Source organism: Hemitrygon akajei, chromosome 8, assembly GCF_048418815.1.
Source record: "Hemitrygon akajei chromosome 8, sHemAka1.3, whole genome shotgun sequence".
NCBI lineage: Eukaryota > Metazoa > Chordata > Chondrichthyes > Myliobatiformes > Dasyatidae > Hemitrygon > Hemitrygon akajei.
The window spans coordinates 28,373,379-28,399,616 of NC_133131.1; the positions used below are offsets into that span (position 1 = coordinate 28,373,379).

General features: G+C 38.0%; 1 protein-coding gene across 3 annotated transcripts in view; it reads left to right on the forward strand.

The window, feature by feature from the left end:
- Positions 1-439: 439 nt before the first annotated feature.
- The window catches only part of tmem248 (transmembrane protein 248), a 31,134-nt gene continuing 5,335 nt past the window's right edge, over positions 440-26,238 (forward strand). The window contains exons 1-6 of one of the 3 annotated variants that reach the window (XM_073053519.1): positions 440-866; positions 12,416-12,592; positions 16,280-16,565; positions 18,422-18,572; positions 21,630-21,813; positions 24,139-24,380. In XM_073053519.1, coding sequence (XP_072909620.1) covers positions 864-866; positions 12,416-12,592; positions 16,280-16,565; positions 18,422-18,572; positions 21,630-21,813; positions 24,139-24,366 — 1,029 coding nt within the window. In that variant the 5' untranslated portion in view covers positions 440-863 and the 3' untranslated portion in view covers positions 24,367-24,380. The remainder of the gene's footprint in view (positions 867-12,415; positions 12,593-16,279; positions 16,566-18,421; positions 18,573-21,629; positions 21,814-24,138; positions 24,381-26,238) is intronic. The other 2 variants (XM_073053521.1, XM_073053520.1) reach the window with 2 other exon arrangements.

Genomic DNA, 26,238 nt, shown 5'->3' on the forward strand with positions numbered 1-26,238 from the left:
GATGACTATATATTGTATCTCACCCCAAGAAACTTGCACCTACAGGGCTGTGTATTTCACTTTTAGAGTATAATTGCCTTTACATTGTTTTAATGGTAGAAATACCAAGTGACAAACGTTCCCTGGTGGCAGCCAACTGTTGTGAAATAAATATATATTCTTAAAAAGCAGATTGTAAATCCACTTATAATTAAAATTGTTCCTTTCAAAAATAATGAAACATGAGCTCCATGTTTAGCTTTAGGACCAACTGAGTCGTCGATTTAAAATTGTCAGTGGTTTTAATGCAACACGAACTTCAATGTAATAATCAAAATTAGGGGCAAACTAAGACATCTCGAGTTGTTTTCCTCTCCCTTGCTGCTCTGCGGCGTCGAGGTTTCGATTTGGTTTTGCTTTTTGTGGCTGTACGGAGGACGTCCCTGTGAGTTGCCGTTGCCGGGTGAATCAGCTCGGCGTCGTCCGTCACTGGCGGCCGCGGCCCCGATCCCCGCCCCTCGGCTCCGGAGAGTCAGCAGGGCGCACAGCTTCACCCTCCTCCCTCCCTCCGTCACCGGCGGCTGCCGACCTGCTGCCCGGCCCGCACACCCGGAGAGTCCGCTTCACCCTCCTCCTCCTCCGCCGCAGGCGGCTCGGGCTACGAGGCCGAGATGCCGAGCCGCTTGCTGTCCGCGGCAGCGGCGTGAGAGATGCCGAGAGGCGGCCCGCAGCGCAGCCGAGTGCAGCTGCTTCCTCCTCCCTCGCCGCGCCGCCTTTCTCCATCTTCCGTCCCTGCTCGATCTCCCGCACTCGCCCGTTAATCTGCGTCGTCGCCGGACCGGGAGAAGGTGACGGGCTGGCGAGGCCGCCGGCACGGCCTGAGAATGGTGAGTCTAGTCTCGCCCCCTGCGTTGTTTGGCACGGACGGGCACTCTGGAAACGCGCAGGCTGCGCAGTCGCGAAGTTTAGTGTAGGCCGCTACCTGTTAAACTCGGGAGTCGGTGTCCTTCGTGGCTGCTTCAGTGTAACGTTGAGAAAAAGACGAATGGGCTTCACTCCGTTCGCATCACTTTTTGCTCCTTGGTGTGATTTGTTTGTAGTGGAATCGTGAAAATTAGTAATAGGTAGTGTTCCATGTAAAATCTATAGCAAATATAAATATCAAGAATTTTGCAGCGTTTTAGATTCTAACTGGGGTAATATAAAATGCAGAATTAACTTGATAAATTGCTAGTTCAAATATAGGCTCTAACAGCATACGGAACTACATGCTTTAAGAATAAACTTGATAAATTCTGCAGATTCTGGAAATACAAAGCAACACCAAAATGCTGAATGAAGGAACTCAGCAGGTCAGGCAGCATCTATGGAAATGAATAAACAGTCGACGCTTCGTGCTGAGACCCTTCAGGACTAGAAAGGAAAGGGGAAGACGCCAGACTAACGAATGTTTTGTAACGGATATTATCCGTAGATTATGCAATGTGGGAATGTTGTCGTTGGCCCTACCTTTGATTATACAGCTGGTGCCTCAGTCCCATGATGATTAGTGATTTATAGGAGTAGCTCATTGAGTTTATCATGCATTTTGTTCTTTTGAACAAGTTGTTCCATATGTATAACAATCACTTTATTGTCAAGGACCTATCTTGGAATCAGAGATTCAAGGATATACCTGCTTAAGTCTTTCTCAAAAATGAGAAACCCAGAAGCACAAGTTTAAATCCTGAGCAGTACAATACTTGTATTCATCTACCACTATCACTCACCTATCACTGCCATCTTGTACTTCCCCTCAACCTCTAAACTACTTCTGGCTTCTGCCCCCTTCCTTTACAGTCTTGATGAAGAGTGTCGACTGTTTATTATCATCTATAGATCCTGTCTGACTTGCTGAGCTCCTCCAAAATTTTGTGTGTGTTGCTTAAGATTTCCAGCATTTGCAGAATCTTGTGTTTAGGAATATGAATTAGAATGACAGCCATGGGAACGTTTGAAAACTGAGATTTATTCATGCTCTTTTAGAGAATTGGATATCATTTTATTATCCCTGCAACATCTACAGCAATGCAGTTGACATCTAGTTAGTTTCAGAAGTGGCTCCACAAGTTATTCAGTTTAAGAACAACTTGTGAATGGGTTGGGTGTTAGACTTGACATTCATCTTCAGGTGGAATATTGATGTCTGGATGTGGCTGAAAATGTCAGAAACTATTATCCATTCCTAGCTGGTTTTGAGAATGTCTTTGTGTGCCATCTTGAAATGCCTTAAACTCCAGATATTGCCTGATGTTCTTGTCATTCTTGGGCTTGTGGTTTTGGAAAGTGCTACAAGAATAGATGAGGATGTTAATTGATGTCCATTTTATGGAGGGTGCACTTTAAAACCTGTATGGACTGATGGTGGATGGGGTGCCAGTTGAACAGGCTACTTATCATAGATAAAAAGGTTTTCTAGTGAACTGCAATAATCCAGGCAAGTGGATATGATAGATCATATTTTTAATTTGTAATTTGTAGATAGTACACTATTCTACATTATTTTTGGTTGGTGCGACTGTAACAAAACCAAATTTCCTTCGGGATCAATAAAGTATGTCTCTGTAGAAAACAGTATTGGGAAGTAAGTCACTTACTGCATGATATCAATCTTCTGACTTGATCTTGTAGCTTCTGTGTTGTTGGTCTTTTGAGTTTCTAGTTGGTGGTGATCCCAGGATGTTGGTAAGGATGCCAAGAGAATTTGGTTAGACCTGGTCTTGTTGAGGGTGATCATTGCCTGCCACTTAAAGTGATGTGAATGTTCTTGCTACTTACCAGCCCATGTTTTGGCAGGGACTGCTTAATTTCCTGGTGAGCAATGAATGTATTTGAAGATAAATGCATGCATCAGTGAATGTTCCAACTAAAAAGAGAAGAATTTGCAGCATGTAAAGAATTTGCGGTGTGCTGTCCTGAAGAAGGGTCTCAACCTGAAATATTGGCTGTTTATTCACTGCCATGGAGACTGCCTGACCTGCCGAGTTCCTTTAGCATTGTTTGTGTTGCTTTAGATTTCCAGCATTTGCAGACATTCTTGTGTTTATGATTTGCCTTTTGTTCTCTAAAAAGCTTTTGATTGTTAGATCATATATGTGAAGAAGTGAAAGAAGAATTTGAGCAGATTTGTCAAGTAGGGTGATGGTAGTGTCAAATTTTAATGTTCCTGGTACCAATTGAGCCACCCAGGCTGCAGAATGCCTAAGTGGGGTGGAATTTGTGCAGTGCATTTCATATAGATTCCTCGCACAATCTATAGAAGAACCGAGTTGGAAAGGAACAATACTGGGCTTCCTCTTGGGGAGTGAGGCTGGTATGTACCTGAGATGGTAGTTGGGGAGCACTTTAGGTCCGGTGACCACAATTCTATTAAACTTAAAATAGTTAAGGAAAAAGAACAGGTTAAGGTCCTGAACTGGAGCAAAACCAACTTTTGAGGGCATTAGAAAGGATCAAGCTGGGTGACTTTTTGTAGGCAAAAGAACAGTTGTAAGTCGGAGACTTTTAAAAGGGCCTTATTTAGAGTCCAGGGGCAGCACATTCCTGTTAGTCTTCGGGCAGTCCTAGTTATGCGCGTGTCTGATGAGAAATGTCAAGGCTCTGGTCAGGGAAAAGGAGGAAACATACTTTTAGGCAGAATATAAATGATTATAAGAGAGCAGGATTTAGAGGGAAATCAGAAAGGGGAAAAGAAAATATGTAATAGATTTGGCAGGGAGAGTTGAAGATAATTCTAAAAGATTCTTCAGTTATATTAACAGTAAAAGAAGCTAGGTCCTCTTACAGACCATCAGGGCCACCTATGTATGAAGCTGTGTAAGATGGCCAGGATTTCAATACCAATTTTCTTTTTAATGTTTACTAAGGAGATTATAATTGATGCCAGAGAAAGGTGATGAGTATTGAGGTCTTGGAACATGTGCATCATGAGTATGGAGGTATTTGCAGCCTTGAGGGACATTAAGTTGGGAGAATCCTGAGAATCTGACAAAGTGTACCGCTGCACCATATGGGAGGCCAAGGAAGAAATTGCAGAGATCATAGATTGCGTCATCATTAGCCACTGGTGAAGTTCTAGAAGACTGGACTTTGGCTAGTAGAACCTTTGATTCAGAATTGATTCCGATGGGAAGCAGAGGGTGTTGTTTGAAAGTCTTTTCTCTGACTAGAGCCATGTGCCTGATAGGATGCCCCAGGGTCAGTCTTGAGACCTTTTTATTATAATGTGAATGTACATGACATATTGTTGATAATGAAGCAGGTTGCAATGATTTTCAGAGATCTTGATTAGTTAGGGAGAGATCCTCCGAAATGGCTAATAATGTATTTCACTTAGATAAGTGTGAGGTAATGCACTTTGTACTTTTAAACCAGGGTAGGACTTGTACAGTGAATAGCCAGGCACTGACAAGTGTTGTGGGAGCCCAAGTGCATATTCACTGAATGGGCTGTGCAAACAGGCAGAATGGTGATGGTTGCCAAGTGCTCAGATTTCCTCTCGTATCTCAAAGGTGTAGCATGCTGGCCTTGATTAGTTAAGGTATCAAGTTCAGGAGTAGGGACATTTTGCGGTAGTTAAAGAAGTTAGTGATACTGTGGAGTATTGTGTACAGTTTTAGTCACCCTGTTACAGGAAAGACATTGTCAAACTGAAAAGGGTACAGATGAGATTTGAGGATGCTACCTGGACTAGGAGGCTTGAATTATAGGGAGAGCTTGGCCATGCTGGATCTCTATTCGTTGCAGTGAAGGAGAATGTGAAGTAACCTCAAGTTTATAAAATTGTGAGGGATATGGTTAAGTTTTTTTTAATCCCCAGGGTAGGGGAGTCCAAAACAAGAGGGGAGAGATTCTAGAGACATGAGGGCAGTGAGGAGCTGCCAGAAGAAATAGTGGAGGCAGATACAATTGCAACACTTGAAGGGGATTTGGATATGTACATTGAGGGCAAGAGCTTACAAGGTTATGGGTGTAACACAGGCAACTGGGACAAGCAGGGACGATGCTGTAGTTGGCATGGGCCAGTTGGGCCAAACACCAGTTTCAACGCTGTATTGCTCTATGACTCTTTATTTTGCCATGTAATTTAGGGGTTTCAATAGTGTGCAAGTTCCGTACTTCGAACGCTCAAATTTATCATGTTACTAACTACTGAATAACCAGGATTGTGTGGCTTTTGTCTGAATAGTTTAATTTGCTATGAGTATGATTATCAGTCTGTTTTAAAATTTGTAATATTCATTTCTTTTAATCAAATACAGACATTTAGCATCAGATTTATCCAGTATTGACACATTAATTTACATTAATTTGAGAACTTGGAGTTGGAGAAATGCAACAAGAAAACAGGACCTATATTAATCCCACATACTAAATTAATTCTCCCTGGAATATACTGCTCATATACACAGTTGTTGCAATTTAGAGTGATGTATTTACTTACCAACACCTACATCTTTGAGCTATGAGAGGAAACCTTAGCATCGGGAGGAAACCCAGGTGCTAACATGGAGAATTTGCAACTATGCACAGATGGTTTCCAAGGTCAGGATTGAACCCAGCTCTTTGACAGTGTGAGGTAGCTGGCTCATCTTCCTAAACTGGAATATAATCTTTGCCTTAATGTTTTCAGTAATTCAGTGTTTGTGTATCATTGCTGGGATTGTAAAATTTCAATAACCTTTCAACCAAACTTATTATTGCTACCAAATTGGTTGTATTTTAGATTATTGCTGATATAATGAAAGCTACAGATTGGAGCCTCTTTTGAATTTACAGGAATGATAGGATATTTCTGTACTTCTGATTTCATTTTAATATGTGAAATAGAATAGGCATAGGCCATTTGTCCCCTCATGGCTGATTCACTATTCAGTAAGATTGTGGTTGATCTTTTGCCCATATCTATGATTTGATTAATATATAATCATGTATTGATTTTTGACTTGAATATAGAGTTATAGTGAGGCACAAAGTGCATGCTAACCACTTGAGTACCTGTCTATATTAGTCCCATTTTCCAGTACTTGGCTATGCTTTGGTAGTTAAGTTGCTTAACTACATACTTAGATACTTGGTATTTGCATTCCAGATTCTATCCGCCCTCTGAGTATATGAAGCTTACCGCTTTAAACTTCCAACTACTTCCTCTTAAACTTGGGCTTTTTGTTTTTATATACGCACGCTATGGGGAAAATTTCTCGCTTTCATTTCTAAGGAAACCAAAACCAGTCTATCCAGTTCCTCCTTTCTAACTGAATTGCTCCATCCCAGGCAGTGTTCACTAATGTAGTCATCTTATAACGTGGCAACCAGAACAGCACAGGGAACCTTGCACTCCATATTTGTAAGACCAAAGAACTGAGTGTGGACTTCAGAAAGGTTAAGAAGAGGGAAAGCACACCAGTTGTAGAGGGATCAGAAGTGGAAAGAGTGAACAATTTCAAGTTCCTGGGTGTTAATATCGCAGTGGATCTAACCTGGACCCAACATATTGATGCAGCTGCACAAGAGAAGGCATGACAGTGGCGATATTTCATCAGGAGTTTGAGAAGATTTGGCACATCACCAAAAACACTAAAATTTCTACAGATATGCTGTGGAGAGCATTCTAATTGGCTGCATCACTGTCTGGTGTAGAGGGGGTCGACTGCATAAGATCAGAGAGTTGTAAATTTAGTCAGCTTCTTCATGAGCATTAGCCTCTATAGTGTCCAGTACATCTTCAAGGAGCAATGCCTCAAAGGTGGCATCCATCATTGAGGACATCCCTCACCCAGGTCATACCCTGTTCCCATTGCTACCATCAGAAGCCTTAAAGCACACACTCAATTCCAGAATAGCTTCTTCCCCTTGCCATCTGATTTCAGAATAGATATTGAACCCTGGAGCATTATCTCGCTGCTTTTTTTTATTTCTATTTTTGTACTAATTTAATAAAATTATTTAATATACATATACTTACTGTAATTAAGGTTTTTCTCTATTATTATGTATTGCATCGTACTGCTCCTGCAAAGTCAACGAATTTCACAACAAATGCCAGTGATTCTAAACCTGATTCTGTTTCCTGCATTGACCTACCCAATGTCATATAAAGTTGACATTTAACCTCCCAGTAATGAGAGATCCTTATTTGCCTGTGCTGTCCTCTTCATTTACCCATGGAAATTGTACACCAAGGTCCATCCATATGTCAATATCTCTGGGTGCTGCCATTTATTTTGTGCAGCTCAGTCTTATTAGTCCATCCAAAATGAATTGCCTCACATTTATCAAAATTAAAATTCAATTGCCTATTTTAACAACTCATGGTATAGGCTTGTAGCTTAAGATTCCCTTTGTCACTGCCACTAGCATCATCAATTTTTGTGTAATTTTTGAGCATACTGATCATACTTCCGGCATTTTGTTGATACTTTATAACAGTGTGCCTTAGCACTGATCCCTGTACTATTGGCTTCCAGTCACATAATCCTGCACCATTACTGTCTGCTTCCTTCTATGAAGCCAATTTTGGATTTGATTTGCTTAGTTTCTCTTGGGCTGTTAAAAGTAGAATCTGAATAAAACCCGGGAGACCAGCTACTTATTGTTACAACAGTTTATTGTGCACCCTCCTGCAGGTGTTTGAGACCCAGTTGTCAAAGGAAAGGCACGTAAGTACTGCCACCATCTGACAAGTGGACCCACTTAGTCAGGTTATAGCCATATATTTATACATATTATGTCCCATACATTACTGTTGCAGATGTTATTAGAACTGGTACTCCCACCAAGTCTGTTGGTGGATAAGAGATAAGAGTCCTAATGAAGAGTCTCGGCCCGAAACATCGACAGTACTTCTCCTTATAGATGTTGCCTGGCCTGCTGTGTTCCACCAGCATTTTGTGTGTGTTGTTACAGATAAGAGAGTTTGTTAAATCAAGGTTTTAATTACAGATGGATGTACTGTCCAGTTCTTATCAGTTATTCCCTTTACAAGGCTGTAACTTAATTACAGATGTTCATTCCTGTCCATATCAGTAAGTCCTCCTCCCCTTACTCAAATGAGGGTACAATGTATAATGTTATCAACTCTTCGATGTCTCTGCATACCAAGAGAGAACTAGTATAAGCTGTTTTTTTTTTAGCTAACTGCTGAAGACTGAGTTTACTTCAGTTCAAAAATTCCTATTCAGTCCCAATTATTCTTTTAGCCAAAGGTTACATGTTCAAATTTTTTTTTTATATCATCAATTCCTTAGGGTTCTTAAGCTTTTAGACCAGCTCCCATGTGGGGCCTTGTCAAAGGCCTACTGATGTCTACCACAGCTACTGTACTGCCCTCATTAAAAGCTCTGTGGCAAAAAATAATCAAATTCATTGTAAAACCATGAGTTATCACATTTTCCTTTTTACAGTTGTCTGGCACCTCAGAAAATCTCTCTAGGGACTTAACAATTTGCACTCTTGCCTCCTGGTTGCAGCCTGGGATGCATTTTTTTATGCCATCGCAGACTTCAATGGCTGGGCCTTTATTTTGATTTCCCTATTCTTGTTTCCCTCGTATTCCTCCTCTCCTTACCTGCCCATCACCTCCCTCTGGTGCTCTTCCTCCTTCCTTTTTTCAACAGTCTTTTGTCCTCTTCTATCAGATTTCCCCTTCACTAGCCCTTTATCTCTTTCACCAGTCAACTTTCCAGCTCTTTACTGCACCTCTCCCTCTCCTGGCTTCACCTATCACCTGCCACCTTGAACTACTGCCTCTCCTACTGCCCACCTTCCTTTCCAGTCCTGAAGAAGGGTCTCAGCCGTAGGTGTCAACTGTTTGCTTTCCATAAATGCTGGCCCTCTGAGTTCTTGCAGCATTTTGTGTGTGTTTCTTTGGATTTTTAGCATCTGCAGTTTTGATTTGATTCTCTTCTCTGGTTCTCAATATCCCAGGTAGTGGAAACCCAAATTCTTCCATCTACTTTGTCAAAATCCATAAGAATCTTGCTATCTCTCAATGTGCACATAAGCTCAAGAAAATATAGGCCCAGGGTACTGATTTCTCCATGAAGAACAAATGCTTATCTCAAGAATCAACATGGTGAACATTTGTGCACTCTCACTCACAAATATATCATTGGGTAAGGATGACGGATCTGTACTTTACATTTCAGTGTGTCTTTCAAAAAAGATTTTAAAAAGCCCCTCGGGATCCCATGGTTGCATGCATTTAGTCTTCATGTCAGCAGTATGGGCACTGCCACTTGCTTACTTTGAACTTTTGGAATCCGAGAATAGATTGTTGAAAATCAGAAATAGCAGATAATACTGGAACCTTAGAAAGAAAAAAAATAACTGCAGAGACTGACAGAGTTGATGCTCCAACTTGTTGATCTTGCATTTTTAATGAATGACCCCCAATGCAAATAGATTTGGGTGGTCCTTCCCTCTGTTAGACTGCAGATCACCCTTGGGCAAGGTGCAGTACCTGTTTAGTCCTCCTGATCAGGGTCAGGTGGTGGAGTGTCATATGGCTGGAGCATATCACAAGACCTGGTTCTGTGAGCAGGGACGCTAATATCGATAATGGCTGAGCTCACCAGCTTTGTAAAGACACTGGCCAGAAGAAGGCAATGACAAAACACTTGTGTAGAAAAACTTGCTGAGAATGATCATGGAATGACCATGATCACCCATGTCATACGACATGGCACGTAATGAACAAACAAAATAGATTGCTCCCTAGTTGGAATTGCACACCCTGTAGGAAGGAGTTATTGTGCTCTCCTTAATCATAATTTTGTAAAGATTGTTTACTTGTGCAATTTTCAATATTTGTTTTTACATTATCAATTTCTACTTGATTGCTTATTTTATGTTGAAGGATTGGACTAATTTTGTTTTAGATTTATGCCCACTGTTTTAATTTCATGCAATAATATCAAGGTTCATCTTTTACCTTCAGGGTTCACATTCAAATTAAATCATGATAGTTAAGACAGCAGGAAGTTTTTACACTTTTTTGTAAGTCTACCATGCAAAACAAGTTCAAGACTTGATGCAGGAGTTGCCTGAAGTGCAAAGCTGTCTGTAATCTGACAAATGCGGTTCTCTATCTTTTGTAATGATTTTCAAATGCCTTCTCTTAAGTGAACCTTTATTCATTAAAATGTGTTGTACCTTTCCTTGTTATTTTTTTTCCTCCCTTGATACCAATTTATGAATCAGCGAAAATCTTTTACTGTTCATTTTTTTTCAGAATTTTAAAAACTTGATTTATTTACAGAATAACATCCATTTAAATACATCCATAATTTCAATTTCTCATCCCCTTTGTCGTGATTCATTGGTTCTAATATCCTATCACTGGTTTTGGAAGGAATTTTAGGGCAAAGTAACTGAATGCAAAGTTATTAATGGAGTGTTTGTAAGGAGCTAGAATTGGATAAAAGTTTTTAAATATTTGTAGGACTAGAGGAAATTACAGAAATAAGAGAATTTGAAAACAAGATTTAAATTTGTTGCCAGAGATGGAGTGAGTGTGGGTCAGGAAGGAGGGGAATGATGGATAAGCAGAACTTGGTGCAAAAGAACCATGAGCAGCTGTGTTTTGACAGATGTGGTTTTTATATAGAGCTTTGGCCTGGCCTGGAGCATTCTGGGAAGATATAAGGTCATCTGGACATTTGGAAGAAGCATTAAGTTAGTATTTTCTATGAATGCCAGCAGTGAGTGATCATTGCTTTCACTCCCAAGACTTTACCCAACTTTTGTGCTAATATTGACTGCAGATCTGAATATTAAGGGATCAAAAATACTGGATTTTGCATGGTTTGCTTTACAGCAAGCTTAGCATTATATTTCTGATATCAGATGTTGTAACAGTCATTGTACAAAGCTTTTCTTTTAATATCCTGTTTCCTGCAGTCTTTTGATATTTATCTGGCTGAGCAAAACTGAAAACAAATTTCTGTGTCTGTGCTTTGACTAACAATGGAAAGGAAATGTTACTTTTATGGCAATTGTGAACAATATAGATGGCCTATTGAGCCCAATCTTGCTAAGTTTAGATGACAGAGAAGGATAGAAACAAAGATTGAAGTACCGGTATGTATTTCTGTTGATGGATTATCAAAACTGCACCTTGGGATCAAACTTCACATGATGTCAAACTTCAGGTTCTCAGTCCGCAACATACATAATGCTGGAGGAATTCAGCTGGTCAAATAGGATCTGAAGGAGGAAAACAATTGTTGACATTTCAGGTCAAATCCCTGGAGCAATTCCTCCCCCCCCCCCCCCCCAAAGCAGTTCCATAAAAGCAAATTGTATTCTGGATTTCAATTTTTTTGGTAGTTCAATTTTTTTGAGTTCTGTGGACAAATTTCTGTTGTCCAAGCTGCTATAACACATGGATCAGGTTAAGTAGTGAGAATGTTACAAATCCTCTGGCAATGATTTGGTTTGGGATTAGCTGCAGTTGGTTTGAATTATATCCAAACAGATTACTAATGTAGCCTGGCAAAAAGTAACACAAGTAATGTCTCAATTTGCAAAGCATATTTACATTTTAATAACGTCTACTTCCTGCATGCGTCTATTGTTGCATTCTACCTGCTGGTCCTGTTTTTTTAGTTCTTGTTTGGTATCCAGTTAAGAATAATACTAGGTGAACAATATATATTTCTTTGTAGCTGAAATGTTTTAAGGAAAATAATCTTAAGTTTTTTTTGGGTGAATTCCTTGGGGTGAATTGAAGCTATCTGGTTATTTTCCATTGCTCATTTTTGATGCACTGATCTCTCCTGAATTCCTTCTGAAAATCAACAGTTAAAACTTGAATAAAAGATCATTATCTCTGCTTGAAATTTTTTAAAGCTATTGTATTCACAAACTTAAATTGTTGGTATTTTTATTGTGTGAATTGGTCATTATATTGGACAGCAACTATATTAATGCACATCATTTTCTGTTAATTTGTCTTTTTAGCTGTTATCTATAGGAAAGCAAAGGATTAGTAATCTTTTGCCTTGAAAAGGAATACAGGTATTCATTTTAATTGTGTGTATTGAAGTGAAGATTCTTTTGATGAAGTCTTGTTGTTCAGATTTTCCACATTTTGAAAGTGCCTTTAATTAGACCTCTGCTGCTAACTGTTTGAAATTCTTGATCTATGAAAATTGGATGCCTATCAATATTTATATGCATTCCAGAAATTTCCACCTCTCATTCCATACCTAAAGTTTGCTGCTCATTTTCCAATCCTTAGTCAGCATTCTCTCCCTTGTACCTTAAATAAACCTGACCAGTATTTGCTGATTTTAAAAATAATGTATTTTACGATATCCCATATATTACCTCCTGGCTGTCATCCTGATAATCTTGTCAATTCTTGTCATGAATTTAACAACCTTCTGTCTTGTAGGTTTACTTAACTGGAACCATGCTTACTGTCCATCCATTGGAGAATTTGAAGGTGTACGTCAGCAGCCGTCCTCCCCTTGTGGTGTTTATGATCAGTGTCAGTGCTATGGCCATAGCTTTTTTGACACTGGGATACTTCTTTAAAATAAAAGAAATCAAGTCTCCAGAGATGACTGAGGTAGTTTCTCTTCTATTCTCCCATTTATTGCTTGGAAATAAAATGTATATTTTAAAAAAGTCAGATTGATTTATTTTACAAGATTTCTAGCACCAATTCATAAAGACTAGATTGGAGAGCAATTTTACTTCAAAATCCATTTTATAGGGTGCGGATGATGGAGAGGAAAGAAGTTCAAACTGACAAAATTTGCATTTATATACATAAACAATATGTGTAATAATTTTTAGTTTGTTAGTATCTGCCTATAATTTTATAGACAACAAACAAAATTAATAGCAGTAATTATAAGTAAGGTTTTAAAACAAACAATTGTCATGCTTATGGCAAATTTTTTTTAGAACAGAACCCTGTCTTTCATACCACTATTTTCAAACCAGACAAAATATTATTTGAGTCAAAATTTGACAAAAGTAAAGTTGACAATAGACTTGTTTTGAATGAAAATGGTTGGCTATTAGTATATAATTAGTCATAGCATGAAACAGTGATTCTGTGAAATGCCATGAACCTACTACATGGCATTGTATGTTGTAGATGTGGAGTTTACAAACAGAATGGTCCCAAATGGGGGAAAATACTTTGGAAACTGTGCACTCATGAGGATACAGGATGTTACCTTGTTTGGAGGGCATGGGCAATAATCAGAGGTTGGATGAATGTGAGCTCTTTCTCCATGATGTTAACCTGTTCTGCCTTTGTCTCCATTAATATGCTAGTGTATCATTTTACCTGTCTTCTTTTGACTTGGTGATGTTAATGTGTTTGTTGTTATCCCTTGTTTTGCCATCCAAAAATGGCTACCAGGTTTCTAAGTTATGCACATTCCTGCCTTTACTAACCAATGAAGTGTTATCTTTTCCTTTAGAAAGTTTGTCTTTGTTTTCAAATCCCTTTGTTCTGGTCTCTCTGCCTCCCTGTCTTTGTAATCTCCTGCAGACTTACAGTACAGTTCTGCTATCTTGGTCATTCTCAAAGCTGATTGGTTCATAGTGGGTGATCATGCTGTAATCTGTGATAATATTTCTATAAGCACTGTTTAATTTTGTATGGTAATGTCTATGTGAAGTACCCCTAGGGGACTTTCCTAAATGAGCATGTTATCTGCAGATAATCTTCAATGTGCTAAGTTTTTGGGGGGACGTCACGTGATGACGTAGGATCGAGACGTGGAAATCCAGCTCTCCCGTAAAAAAACAGTAAAATAATGTTTAAGTGAAGAAAAGTTAGTAAATACGTTTAAAAAATTACTTATAAACTACTCAGGATTGTCTTAAGATATGTCTCCTAAACAGAAGCAGAAGAAAACTACTACTTTGAAGACAACACAAGTTGGAAAAGAATCAAGGCCGGCTGCCATGAAAGAGCATCGGGCTCAAGTGCATTTTACCTCTGGTGATACAGAACAGGAAACTGCGGCAACATCAACCTTTTCCAAAAAAAAAAGAGCAACAGGAATTGTGTATGCGTGAAGGAAGGGGCATGCGCAAACACGAGCAACCCAAACTACAAATCCCAGCTACGATCGGAACTGAAAGTGAAAGTGAATATGAGGTGGAATCAGATTCTCTGGATAAATCAGACGAAGATGAAGAGACAAACAAAGAAGAGCAACAGGAAGAGGTTAGAGGTGATATTGGAGACATAAAAAAATCTTTGGTGCAAATAATGCATGAATTAAAAGTAATTTAAAAAGATATTAAAAATATGAAGATTGTTTGATAAAATGATGAAAAGACAGGACAAAATGGACAAGAAAATTTAAAACTTGGAAGAAACAACGGGAGACACCATTGATAGAGTGAATAAAATGGAAGATAATATTTCTGCCTGGACATCAGAAAGAAAACGGTTGTTGGAAAAAGTGGATGTACTTGAAAATTTTAGCAGACGAAATAATATTAAGATTGTTGGACTTAAAGAAGGTATAGAGGGAGAGGATCCAATAAATTTTTTTCAAAAATGGATTCCGGAAATTTTGGAAATGGAAGAAGGAACCCAGTTAATTGAAATTGAAAGGGCTCACAGAGCTTTAAGATCAAGACCTCAAGTTGATCAAAACCCATGATCAATCTTGATAAAATGCTTAAGATATCAAGATAAAGAAAAGATCCTGAAGGCGGCTGCCCAACGTGCCAGAAAGAGAAAAGGGCCATTGATGATAGAAGGGAAAACAGTTTTTTTCTATCCTGATATAAGTTATGACCTTTTGAAGAGAAAGAAGGAATTTAACCCAGCGAAAAAAGTTTTATGGGAAAAGGGCTATAAATTTATATTGCGCCATCCGGCAACCCTGATAATTTTTTTGGATGACGGAAAAAGAAGATCTTTTACTGATTAGCGAGTTGCGGAAGAATTTGCATAAGAACTCCCAAATATTCGCTAACCACAGCCAAAGATTTAAAAGTGAAATGGATTAAAGATGAAGACAGGGACAGTGAATGGAGTTGATGGATGTTTAAGGACAGAGGAATATTTAAATATATTCTTAATTATATGATACAGGGGGAGAAAGGTAAAAATTTGTGAAATATTAATCGAGAGTAGTGATATTTTTTCTTCTCTTATATATACCTTTTTATGTTACGGGGGAGCTGGGGGAACTTCGGATCGATTGCTACGGGATTCACGTGTGTAATCATGGCAATTGCCATGACCCGTACAACGGAGGGGGGGTAATGTGTTTTTTTTTAATTCACAACATTAGTATTTTGTTATTTTTTTTCTTTATAATCTATTTTTCTTTAATCTTTCTTTCTTTGCCTGGACAATCGGGGGGGGGGGGGGGGGGGAGACACATAGCAACACGGAGAATTTTAAGAAGATTCCTCAAGGTGCTATGAAAGTTGAAAAGTTAGGTATTACTATAGACTGGAGTAACCCTGTTAAAAATAATGACTAATTTACTGAATTTTTTAAGTTTCAATGTTAATGGGCTTAATGGACCAGTGAAAAGAAAAAGAATTTTAACATACATTAAGAAAATGAAAATAGGTATAGCTTTTAGCTGCATTCCACTTGAAAAAATTACTTATAATTTAAGAGATAAATATGAAATATTTCTGAAAATTTGGCGCCCTTATTTACAAAAGTTAGGATTAAATATATAGGTGCTCCGAAGATAAAATTATTGGTTATTTGGGGAAAGAAATAAATATATATACTAAAGCTATTATGAACTCCATGGAGCATGTGGGGATCTTCTGATATCCAGGCATTCTTTCTTTCTTTTTTTTTTCTCTTTTTAATTTCTCTTTCTACAGGGATATGTTAGGGGGAAGGGGTTAAGGGGAGGGGGGAAGGGTTGATAATTTTTTCCCCTTCTGTAACCACTTGAAAATTCAATTAAAAAATTTACTAAAAAAAATGTGCTAGGTTTTATGACACTCTTGGATATTCATTCGGAATGCTCATAGGTATATACATCCTGCTTCCATAGATCAAAAAAGTGTCAATTTAGGCTGTGAGCTTCTCTGTTGGGAACCAGGAATGAGATCCTGTCTTCCCTGTGCTGGGAACTTGATGTGAAGAACCTGATGTGTCCCTGATGACAGATTGTTTCACCGTGACTGCAGGTCAATAAAAATAGATCAAAATTCGTTTGGTTAATGCCAAGGTAAAGATTAAAGTTTAATTTTGAAAGGGAAAACATTACAAAATCATAAGCATGTTTTTGTTTCTTGTTAGGACTGGAACACTTTTTTGTTGAAATTTAATGATCTGGACTTGTGCATATCTGAGAATGAAACATTAAAGCACCTCATTAATGAAACCACCACCCCAGAGAGCACAGTAACAAGTGGACAAATGCGAAGTTCCACTCAATCCCCCCAACTTCTGGATGATCCTGGACCAATAAATATTTCTGTTGCAATAACGCTCACACTGGATCCTTTAAAACCTTTTGGTGGATACTCACGGAATATTACACATCTTAGTGCAACTATCTTTGGACATCAAATTGGACTGACAGGTAAAATGATTAAAATTAGTAGGATAATTCTTTTTGATTCATTGTGTCATTTTTTTTATAGCAGCCGAAGTGTTTTAAGGTTTTTAGATTAATTTGCAAATAACTTACAATTCTGCCTCCTCTATAAAAACGAACAAATAGACTTTTTACTTTTATGTTAATTACGGTCTAGTTTTTGATTTGTATGATTCAATGTACAAAAATCTGCAAACAAATAACTTGATGCCCTGTATTTTATTTACTGTCATTTTAATTATTAAATAAATTAATTTTTGATTCTAAAATTGATTTCTGTCCCAGAAGTTCCACCTCTAAGACCAAGGTGAGTAGCCTGTGAATTTGCATGACAGTTTTCAATTGTTTTGATCTTTTGTACAGGAAAAATAACATCTAATGAAAAGTTTTTGTATTTCCTGAGGAAATAAAGACATTACTACTGGCGATGCAGATATAAATACTTACTGAAATGTGCTTAAGGATTGAAATTGTAGTTTATTTTCAGAATCTTTGAAACAGGGATACAAAAAATTACTGCTTAAAATTTGATATATGCTATAAATTCAATGAAATGCCTGTTTGGCTAATAGCTATAGACGCATTGTTATGTACAGTAAAGTTGTGTAGCAATGCTTCTGTCAGAGCATTCCAAAACATTCAGCGGTTCCACTCTTGTCCCATAGAGCAGATTTATTTGCTTTCTCATCTGCTGCCCTTTCCCAGACTGATACATGTACTGATAATAAATGTTCAGGTAAATCAACAGAAAATGCTGATGGTACTTACGGTTAAGGTAGCATCTGTTGCTAGAAGATTTCAAGTAAAGGCCCTTCAGCAGAATTGTAAAACTAAGAAGTACTTTAACTTGCAGAGAAGGGGAGGCATGGTGAACACAAGTAGGAGCTGGGATAGGCCACTTGGCCTCAAGCCTGCCCCACCATTCAGTGTGATCATAGCTGATCAATGTTGGCCTTAACTCCTTATCACAAACCTTAATGCCTTGACCTTTCCAATATATACCCATTTCTACCTTAAAATTTATATCCAATGATCTGGTCTTCACTACCTTTGGGACAAAGAATTGCAGAGATTCACTAACCTTGTGAAACAGCTGTCATGCACCTCAGCTTTAAATGATTTGTCCTTTATTTTGTAGCTATGTGTCTCCCACTAGTGGAAATATCTCAACATCTATTCTGCTCAAGTTTCTTTAAGATCTGGTATGTTATAGGGGATTGCCAATGATTGACTGGAGACCCTGGTTCTCTGGTTGACAAAATTGCTTTCAGTTTGTTAGTTTTATGTACAAGTCCCAAGGTTCATCTCATTACTTTTGGCCTTCTCAAATGGAGTTGAGTGAAATGAATGGATCGACAAAAATTAGAGTAAATCCCTGAAATTTTAATTTTTAAAATATTTTTTGGCAGTGATGTTTTTTAATCACTTTTGTTTTAATGGAAAACTTAATTGCAACAACATCACGGGTACAATGTCATCTAAGCAGGTTTTTAAAGGTGTGTCAAGGGTCTTGTATTGCTTTGCAATTACAGGTTTTCTTTCTATCAAGTTTGTAAACATTGAGCATTAATTGCATTCTTTATGGTATACCTTGTTAGACTCTTCAAGTACACTTAACTAACCTACGTTAGGCAGTTTTATTCCCATTCTTGTACCCCATAAAAGGAACAAATATCTTTAATATTTACAAGTATTAAATGTCTCCTATCATACTTTATTTTAATTGAAGTCATAATAGTTTTGCACTTTTGACTTCAGTGCATTTTCACTTGGGGAAAACAACTGGTACATGGCAGGCCTTTGAGTAATTTAAAACAAAATGTGCTGTGGTTATTTTGTAGGACGAGAAGCACATGAAGAAATGAATATCACATTCACACTACCGACTTCCTGGAATTTAGATGAATGTGTACTCCACAACCACTGTGAGCAGATGGTTTATACTACATGTATGACCATCACTGCTGCAACTAATGTTTTTCCTGTCACAGTGTGAGTATTATTCTCTGGTGGGTCAATGGTAACATAATAGAAATTATGTTCTATGTGTATTGTTTTGAAATGTGAAGTATCTTGAATACTCCTGTGAAAAATTACATATGTGTGGATTATGAACTTTTGAGAAAACTTGCAGTGGCAGTTAATATAGTCTTTATTGCTAAGTTTATCCATACTTGACGATTCACTTGAAGGGGATAAGCATTCAGTTTGTCCAAGTTTAAATTGTGATTGTGATGCTCTTTGTCGTTTTCTGATAGTCCATGGTTTTCTTTGAGGAAATTCAAATTTCTGCATTGAAAAGCCTTAATTTTTGGATTTAGCAGTCTCCCAAGCTATAGCGGAGTTGACAAGTCTTAAAGCAGCTGTCAAGATTCAGAATCAGGTTTAATATTGCTGACATAAATAGTGCATAAGGAGGAAAAAAGTAATGAGGTAGTGTTCATGGATTCATTGTCTATTCAGAAATCTGGTGATGGGGAAGAAGCTGTTCCTGAACGTATGTCATCTGGCTCCTGTATCAACTCCTTTTAGGGTAGCAATGAGAAGACGCCATGTCCTGGGTGATGGGGGTCCTTAATGACGGATGCCACCTTTTTGCGGCATCTGCTTTTGAAGGTGTCCTGGGTGCTGGGGAGTCTGGCTCAGCTAGCTGAGTTTGCAACTTCCTGCTGCCTTTTCTGATGTGAACTGGCCCCTTCAGTGATGCAACCAGTTAGAAAACTGTCCGTGGTATACATCGTGACATACCAATTTGCAAGTGTATTTGATGACATACCAATTTTCCTCAAGCTCCTAGTGAAATACAGCTGCCGTCGTGCCTTCTTTGTAATTGTATCAATATGTTGGGCCCAGTAGATATATCTTGGGAGATGGTTGACAACTAGGAACTTGAAACTGCTCACCTTTTCTGTTTCTGATCCCTTGATGTGGACTGGTATAGTTATTAAAGCAACTCTCTGTACTTAAAATATAGGAGATCCCTGGATTAATTATGTTGTAATTAGTTCAGTTCTCTCCAAATATTTTGTTTCATGAAATTTTGACACAATAAATATGTCCAATAAATTAGATAAAGCAAAATCTCAAGTCTATTAAATGGTCTATACAATTTGTATGATACAATATGCTGATAATGTTAATCCAAATTTGTGCATTCTTGAGTTATATTTTGAGGCATTTTGCAATGCTTATAACTGAGCTATATTTTTTTTCCTAAAAGTTGTTTGAAATGATTTTATTGTAAAAGTTTCTTTATTTGAAAAAATTATCAGCTATTAAACAAAAATTTTCATAATATGTCTTCCTCAGCTGGTAATTTGCATGACTTTCTGATTTTCAGATACATTCCTTGATGTACAAATAGGATGTGTTCCTGGAAATCATTTCCATAAACAGTTTTGTAAATCAAAGACTGCTGTGTATTTTGAGAATTTTGGTGCAGTGTAATCCTGTGGAAAGAGAAAATAATGAAAATTCATCAACTGAACATTTGTAAACTGAGTAAATCCCAGGTTGCCTCTTGTTTCTCTTTTAAGGAAAATATTTTCGTAGTAATTATTAACAGTCTGATGTGTAGAGCATTGAACTTGGCTAAGCATCTTAATGCACATGTTGAATGCATTTTACAAATCTGATACTGAACCACTACGTAGGACAGTTAGAACCTTGGGGAGGGGGGGGAAGGTCAACATTTAAAGAGCAAGGCAGAAAATTTTTGGGATTAAATTCCAAATGTAAGTCTTGATTGCTGTGAACAATGGTAAGATGTGAATGAAGCCTGAATTGAAGGACTCCAGGTTTCTTGGCTATAATCAAAATGGTTAGAAAGTAGATCACTAGACTAGAATGAGGATTTTATTTTGATCTATTGATGGTTCAGTTGTAAATGTAGGTTAGCAGTGATGAATGATTGTAGGTAGATGTAGGGAAATTGGTGTAAGTTAACATGGTCAAAGTACAGTAGGTCAAGTATGTTTACACAATAGAAATTAGAGCTTGAAGGCTCCTTGATTTTCAAGTAATCTTAAAATCTTGAAAATGTAGATAACTGTTTCAGTTGGGCAGCAACAGGAAGGAGAAGGGTTATATTTGAGAATTAAAAGTTCGTAATAAACTCAGCCATAGGTCAGGTTAATATGTTAGGGTGGATTATTAGAGTCAGGTAACAGTTAAATTTAAATGGATGAATAATTAGAAACTTTTTAGCAAGAGTTCTAAAAGCATAATGAGTGAGACCATACAGGGTGGCACAGTGAAGGTAGCACGTGGCTCCAGTGACCTGGGTTCAAATCTGACCTCTCAATATGGAGTTGCACATTTTACCTGTGACTGCCTAGGTTTCCCCTGTGTGATTTGGTTTGCTCTAAATGATATGCATCTTAAATAGATGCTGTAGATGTGAACGGTGGCAGCAAATTTGGTGGTTTTGAAGGAATATGTTAAAGGGAAAGAATGGACCAATGGGACTTCTGGGCAAACTAGTATAAACTTAACAAGTGAACATTGACTTCTCTAACTTCTGTTAATGCCCCTCCTCCCCTTCTTACCCCATCCCTGATATATTTAGTTTCCCCCCCCCCCCCCCTTTTTTCTCTCTGCCCATCACTCTGCCTGTTCTCCATCTCCCTCTGGTGCTCCCCTCCCCCTTTCTTTCTCCCTAGGCTGACCGTCCCATGATCCTTTGCTTCTCCAGCTCTGTATACCTTTTGCCTATCACCTTTCTGGCTCTCAGCCTCACCCCACCCCCTCTGGCCTTCTATCATTTCGCATTTCCCCCTCCTACTTTCAAATCTCTTACTATCTTTCCTTTCAGTTAGTCCTGACGAAGGGTCTCGGCCCGAAATGTCGACAGTGCTTCTCCTTATAGATGCTGCCTGGCCTGCTGCGTTGCACCAGCATTTTGTGTGTGTTGCTTGAATTTCCAGCATCTGCAGATTTCCTCATGTATCCTCTTATGTTGTCAGGAAAGACAAGGAAAATTCATGGGAAATGGGGCTGTCTTTCAAAGTAAATTGAACAATGAAGTAAAGAGAAAATTATGTTTTACAGCCAACCACCACATTGCATTCCTGAGACCTATAGCAATGCCACCATCTGGTATAAAATCTTCACTACAGCTAGAGATGCAAATAGCAAATACTCGCAGGAATACAATCCATTTTGGTGTTATAAAGGAGCAATTGGGAAAGTCTATCATGCACTCAATCCTAAACTAACAGTCATTGTTCCAGATGTAAGTAATATCTATACATAAAAAGAATGTCAACTTTGTTTTGTTATTTTTCTCTTCAGGCTGACTATGTCTCAACTATCATTAATGTTACATGAAATTGTGCACTGTATTTTAAATTTGCCTTTCATTGTGTACGTTACAAAAATATATTTACCCTAATATAACTGTTTTTAGTTAATTGCGGTTTTGTCATGATGGGCCAGGACTAATGAGTAGAGTGAATGTGATTTTTTTCAAATGGAGGATAAACTTGCACTGAACTCTTGCCCTCATCAGATCTCGTTAGCTATTCCAATCTTATTTGCCCTTGCTGACATGGGTATTAGTACTTTATGTGATATCTATTGTTTTGATAATGCTGCTGTTGGATCTCAGTGGCATCAATTGCTTATACCTATGCACAATAAAATTCTAGGGAATATACCCTACTAACAAGTAATCACAGAATTAATCTGAGAGTAAAAGTTCCAAGAATACCAACTAAATTATATCTGGTCTTTCAGTATTGGATATTGATGTCAATTACCATTGGGCACTACAGTAGTGTAGTGGTTAGCACGACAGTATTACAACTTGGGGTGTTTCAGAATTCAGAGATCAATTCTGGCACAGACTGTGAGGAGTTTGTATTTTCTTCCATAAGTTTCCTCTGGGTACTTCAGTTTCTTCTCTCAGTCCAAAGATGTACCAGTTAATAGGTTAATTGGTCATTGTAACTTATCCTTGATTAGGTTAAATCCTTAGGTTGCTGGGCTGTGCAGCTCATTGGGCTGTAAGGGCCAGTTCTGTGCTAAATAAATAAAATTCTCTTGAGGCCTAGCTGTGCCATTTTGCACACTTTCACTTGGCATGGCACAACTTCAATGTTTGTACTTCTAAAGCCTCTGATTTCAGTTCTGTTTGGAGTTTGTCAATCTTCAGCGGTAAAATGGAACAGCTCCATACATACTCCTGAATTTTTGTAGTAGTTTAAAGTTTTCTTTATCCATGCCTCTTTTTCTAAATCTAAAAATTCTTAGGAAAGGTAAAAGCAATGTAAGATCATAAATGCACGTTGGTGACTGATTAGTAAAGGGATTCTAAAATTGTTTATAAATATCTTCTGAAATTCTAATCTGACTGGTGTGGGTCCAAAACACATCTGACCCACAAATCTCCCTCCGAGCAGGAAAACTGTTCTCCTTACCCTGGGTAAAGAGGATTCTGAGAATGTCAGTAATCCAACGTATCCTTACTGTGGAAACACTGTTGGCAAAGGTTACAAAAGTAGCCTTCATAGGTTAATTAACCAGAGATGAATACAGATCAAGGTCGGTTTTGGATCTTAGATATAATTAGTGTATTTCAAATTCAGAAGTAGACCACAAGAGTTGCTGGACCATAGAATGCCAGACCAGAAAGTTTCAACCTGTATTTCATGAGCAAATAGTAACTTTAATAGGTGGCAGAAAAAGTTGAGAAGGATGTCCTTAAATTAAGGCACATGGAATTCTTGGCTTTAGAGGCATAAAATAGAATAATGAAGAATTTGTAGTAACTTTTTATTAAAAGATGAAATAATGAACACTGCACTTCAAAAATGAAACAGATTTTGGAGAGGATACTAAGGAGGTTTAAAAGAACTGTATTAAGAATGAAAGTTAACCCCTTTTGGGTTGCGCAGAGAGCCATATTATTCTCGTGCTGGGTTGAGGTAATTACCGTAAATTAATGCACTCCACCAAATAACCAATCCACTTTTGACTGAATATTTTCCTCAGGATATTGATTTAAAGTTTGTGCAGCGTTTTAAAATGTGACTTGCTGCAAAACTGTACAATACTAAGCCAAATGACATTGAGGGTACACAGAAAAAATTCTCTGCAGTCAGGGTTTGGGTGTCAGTTCTGTGGTGAGATTGAAGAAACTTGTATTCTTCTACATAAGGCAAGTTGAGGGAAATTTGCTGGAGGAGGTGTTAAAATTCAGAGTTCTTATGAAATGAAATCAGAAAAGGCGAGGGTAATGTGATCATAAATTGTTTGAATGGGTGAGGCAAGGGGATTCCAAGGGAATTGAATAATTGAAGGATAAAATTGCAGAAATATTGGATAAGATGAGGAGACTTGGATTGGCTGGTAGTTTCCAATAGCAGCTCTGACAGGATAGTCAGATTCCTCCTGTCATATCATTCAGTGCTTTTCTGTTGTGAAAACAGTTAAGTGTGAACTGGAATATCCAACCATACAAAATTGTATACATTTAAGAAAGATTTTAAGACATGAAATTTAAAATTATCTTAATTATAACTTTTGATCTTTAAATATTAGCTTATTTTACTTGCAGGATGACCGTTCACTCATTAACTTGCATTTGATGCATACCAGTTACTTTCTCTTTGTAATGGTAATTACAATATTCTGCTATGCGGTCATCAAAGGACGACCAGGGAAAGTGCGGCAAAACAATAGCGAATTCTGTCCAGAAAAGGTAACTCCTTCTTTTTCTGTGACTCGACATGATTTAAAGAAAAATTGTACTCTGATCGTGATGCCAATTAAATACAGGCAATAACACAGTACACAATTGTGAGTATTAAGTTATTCTCATTTTCCTAATTTAAAATGATATATTGTAGCATTTACCTGAATCATCACTACATACTGGAATTTAGTTTACAACATAAAATTAAGTATCTCTGCTTCAAGTATTAAGCTGCAGATGTATTAACTTGAGTTTATATTTAGATTATCTAATTACAAAATACTGTTTATATAAATGGATTATCTGCTCAATATGCATAAGATGAGTAGAAGTGGGCCATTTGGCCCATTGAGTCTCCTCCACCATTCTTTCATTGCTGAGTTATTATTCCTCTGACCCCCATTTTCCTGCCTTCTCTCCATAACCTTTGATGCCCTAGTTAATCAAGACTGTATCAACCTCTGCTTCAAACATATCTGATGACTTGGCCTCCACAGCCATCTGTGGCAATGAATTCCACGGTTTTAAATGCACATTGCTTTATTCTGAGGCTGTACCTTCTGGTCCTAGACTCACCCGCTATAGGAAATATCCTCTCCACATCCACTCTAAGCCTTTCAATATTCTATAGGTTTCAATGAGACCTCCTCCCCTTATTCTTCTAAACTCCAGTGAGTACAGTCCCAGAACCATGCCATCAAATGCTCCTCTTGTGTTAATCCTTTCATTCTCAAAATCGTTCTCATGAGCCTCCTCTGGATCCTCTCCAACATCAGCACATTTTTTTTCTTAAATAAGGGCTAAAATTCCTTACAATACTCCAAGTGTGGTTTGATCTGTGCCCAATAAAGCTACAGCTTTACATTCTTGCTTTTATATTCTAGTCCTCTCAGAATAAATGCTAACATTGCATTTGCCTTCTATACTACCAACTCAACTTGCAGGTTACTCTTTAGCAAATCCTGCTTGAGGACTTCCAAATCCCTTTTGCACCTCATGATTTTTGAATTCTGTCTGGTATTAGTAAATAGTCTATGCCTTTATTCTTTCTACCAAAGTGCCTGACCGTACTCCCTACACTATATTCTACCTGCCACTTTTTTGCCCATTCTCCCAATCTAAATCCTTTTGCAGACCCCCTGCTTCCTCAACACTACATGACCCTCTACCTGTGATCATATCGTCCACATCTTGGTCACAATGTCATCAATTCCATCATCCAAATCGTCGATTATATAATGTGAAAAGAAATGATCCCCGTACTGACTCCTGCAGAACACTAGTCACCTGCAGCCAACCAGAAAAGGCCCCCTTTATTCCCTTCCAAGCTTCTGTTCATGCAAGTATCTTTCCTGTAATATAAAGTTCAAAGGTTCATTTATTATGAAAGTATACGACTCTGAAATTATTCAATCTTTGGATAGCCTTGAAACAAGAAAAGAAAAGAAAGGCAGCAACCCCCAAATCTTACCTCCCAACAAAAAAAAAATTGAACGGGCACATCAAACCCCAAAACTATCCTCCTGCACAAAAAAATGAACAAAATGGATCAGTGTTTTTTTTTTCTGTTTTTACCATGGGAGCTCTTGTGTTGTAGCCTCACATGTGACACCTTGTCATAAGCTTTCTGAAAATCCTAGTATGCAATGTCCACTGACTCTCCTTTGTCTAACCTGCTCATTATTTCCACAAATAATTCTTATAGGTTGTTAGACAAGATTTCCCCTTAAGAAAACCATGCTGACTTTGGTCTATTTTAACATCTTCTTCTAAGTACCCCCAAAAACTCGTCCTTAGTAATGGATTCAATATCTTTCCAACCACTGAGGTCAGGCTAACTGACCTATAGTTTCCCTTCTGCCTCCCTCCCTTAAAGAGTAGGGTAGGATTTACAATATTCCAATTTTCTGGAACCTTGCCAGAATTTAGTGAATCTTGAAAGATGATTACTAATGCATCTGC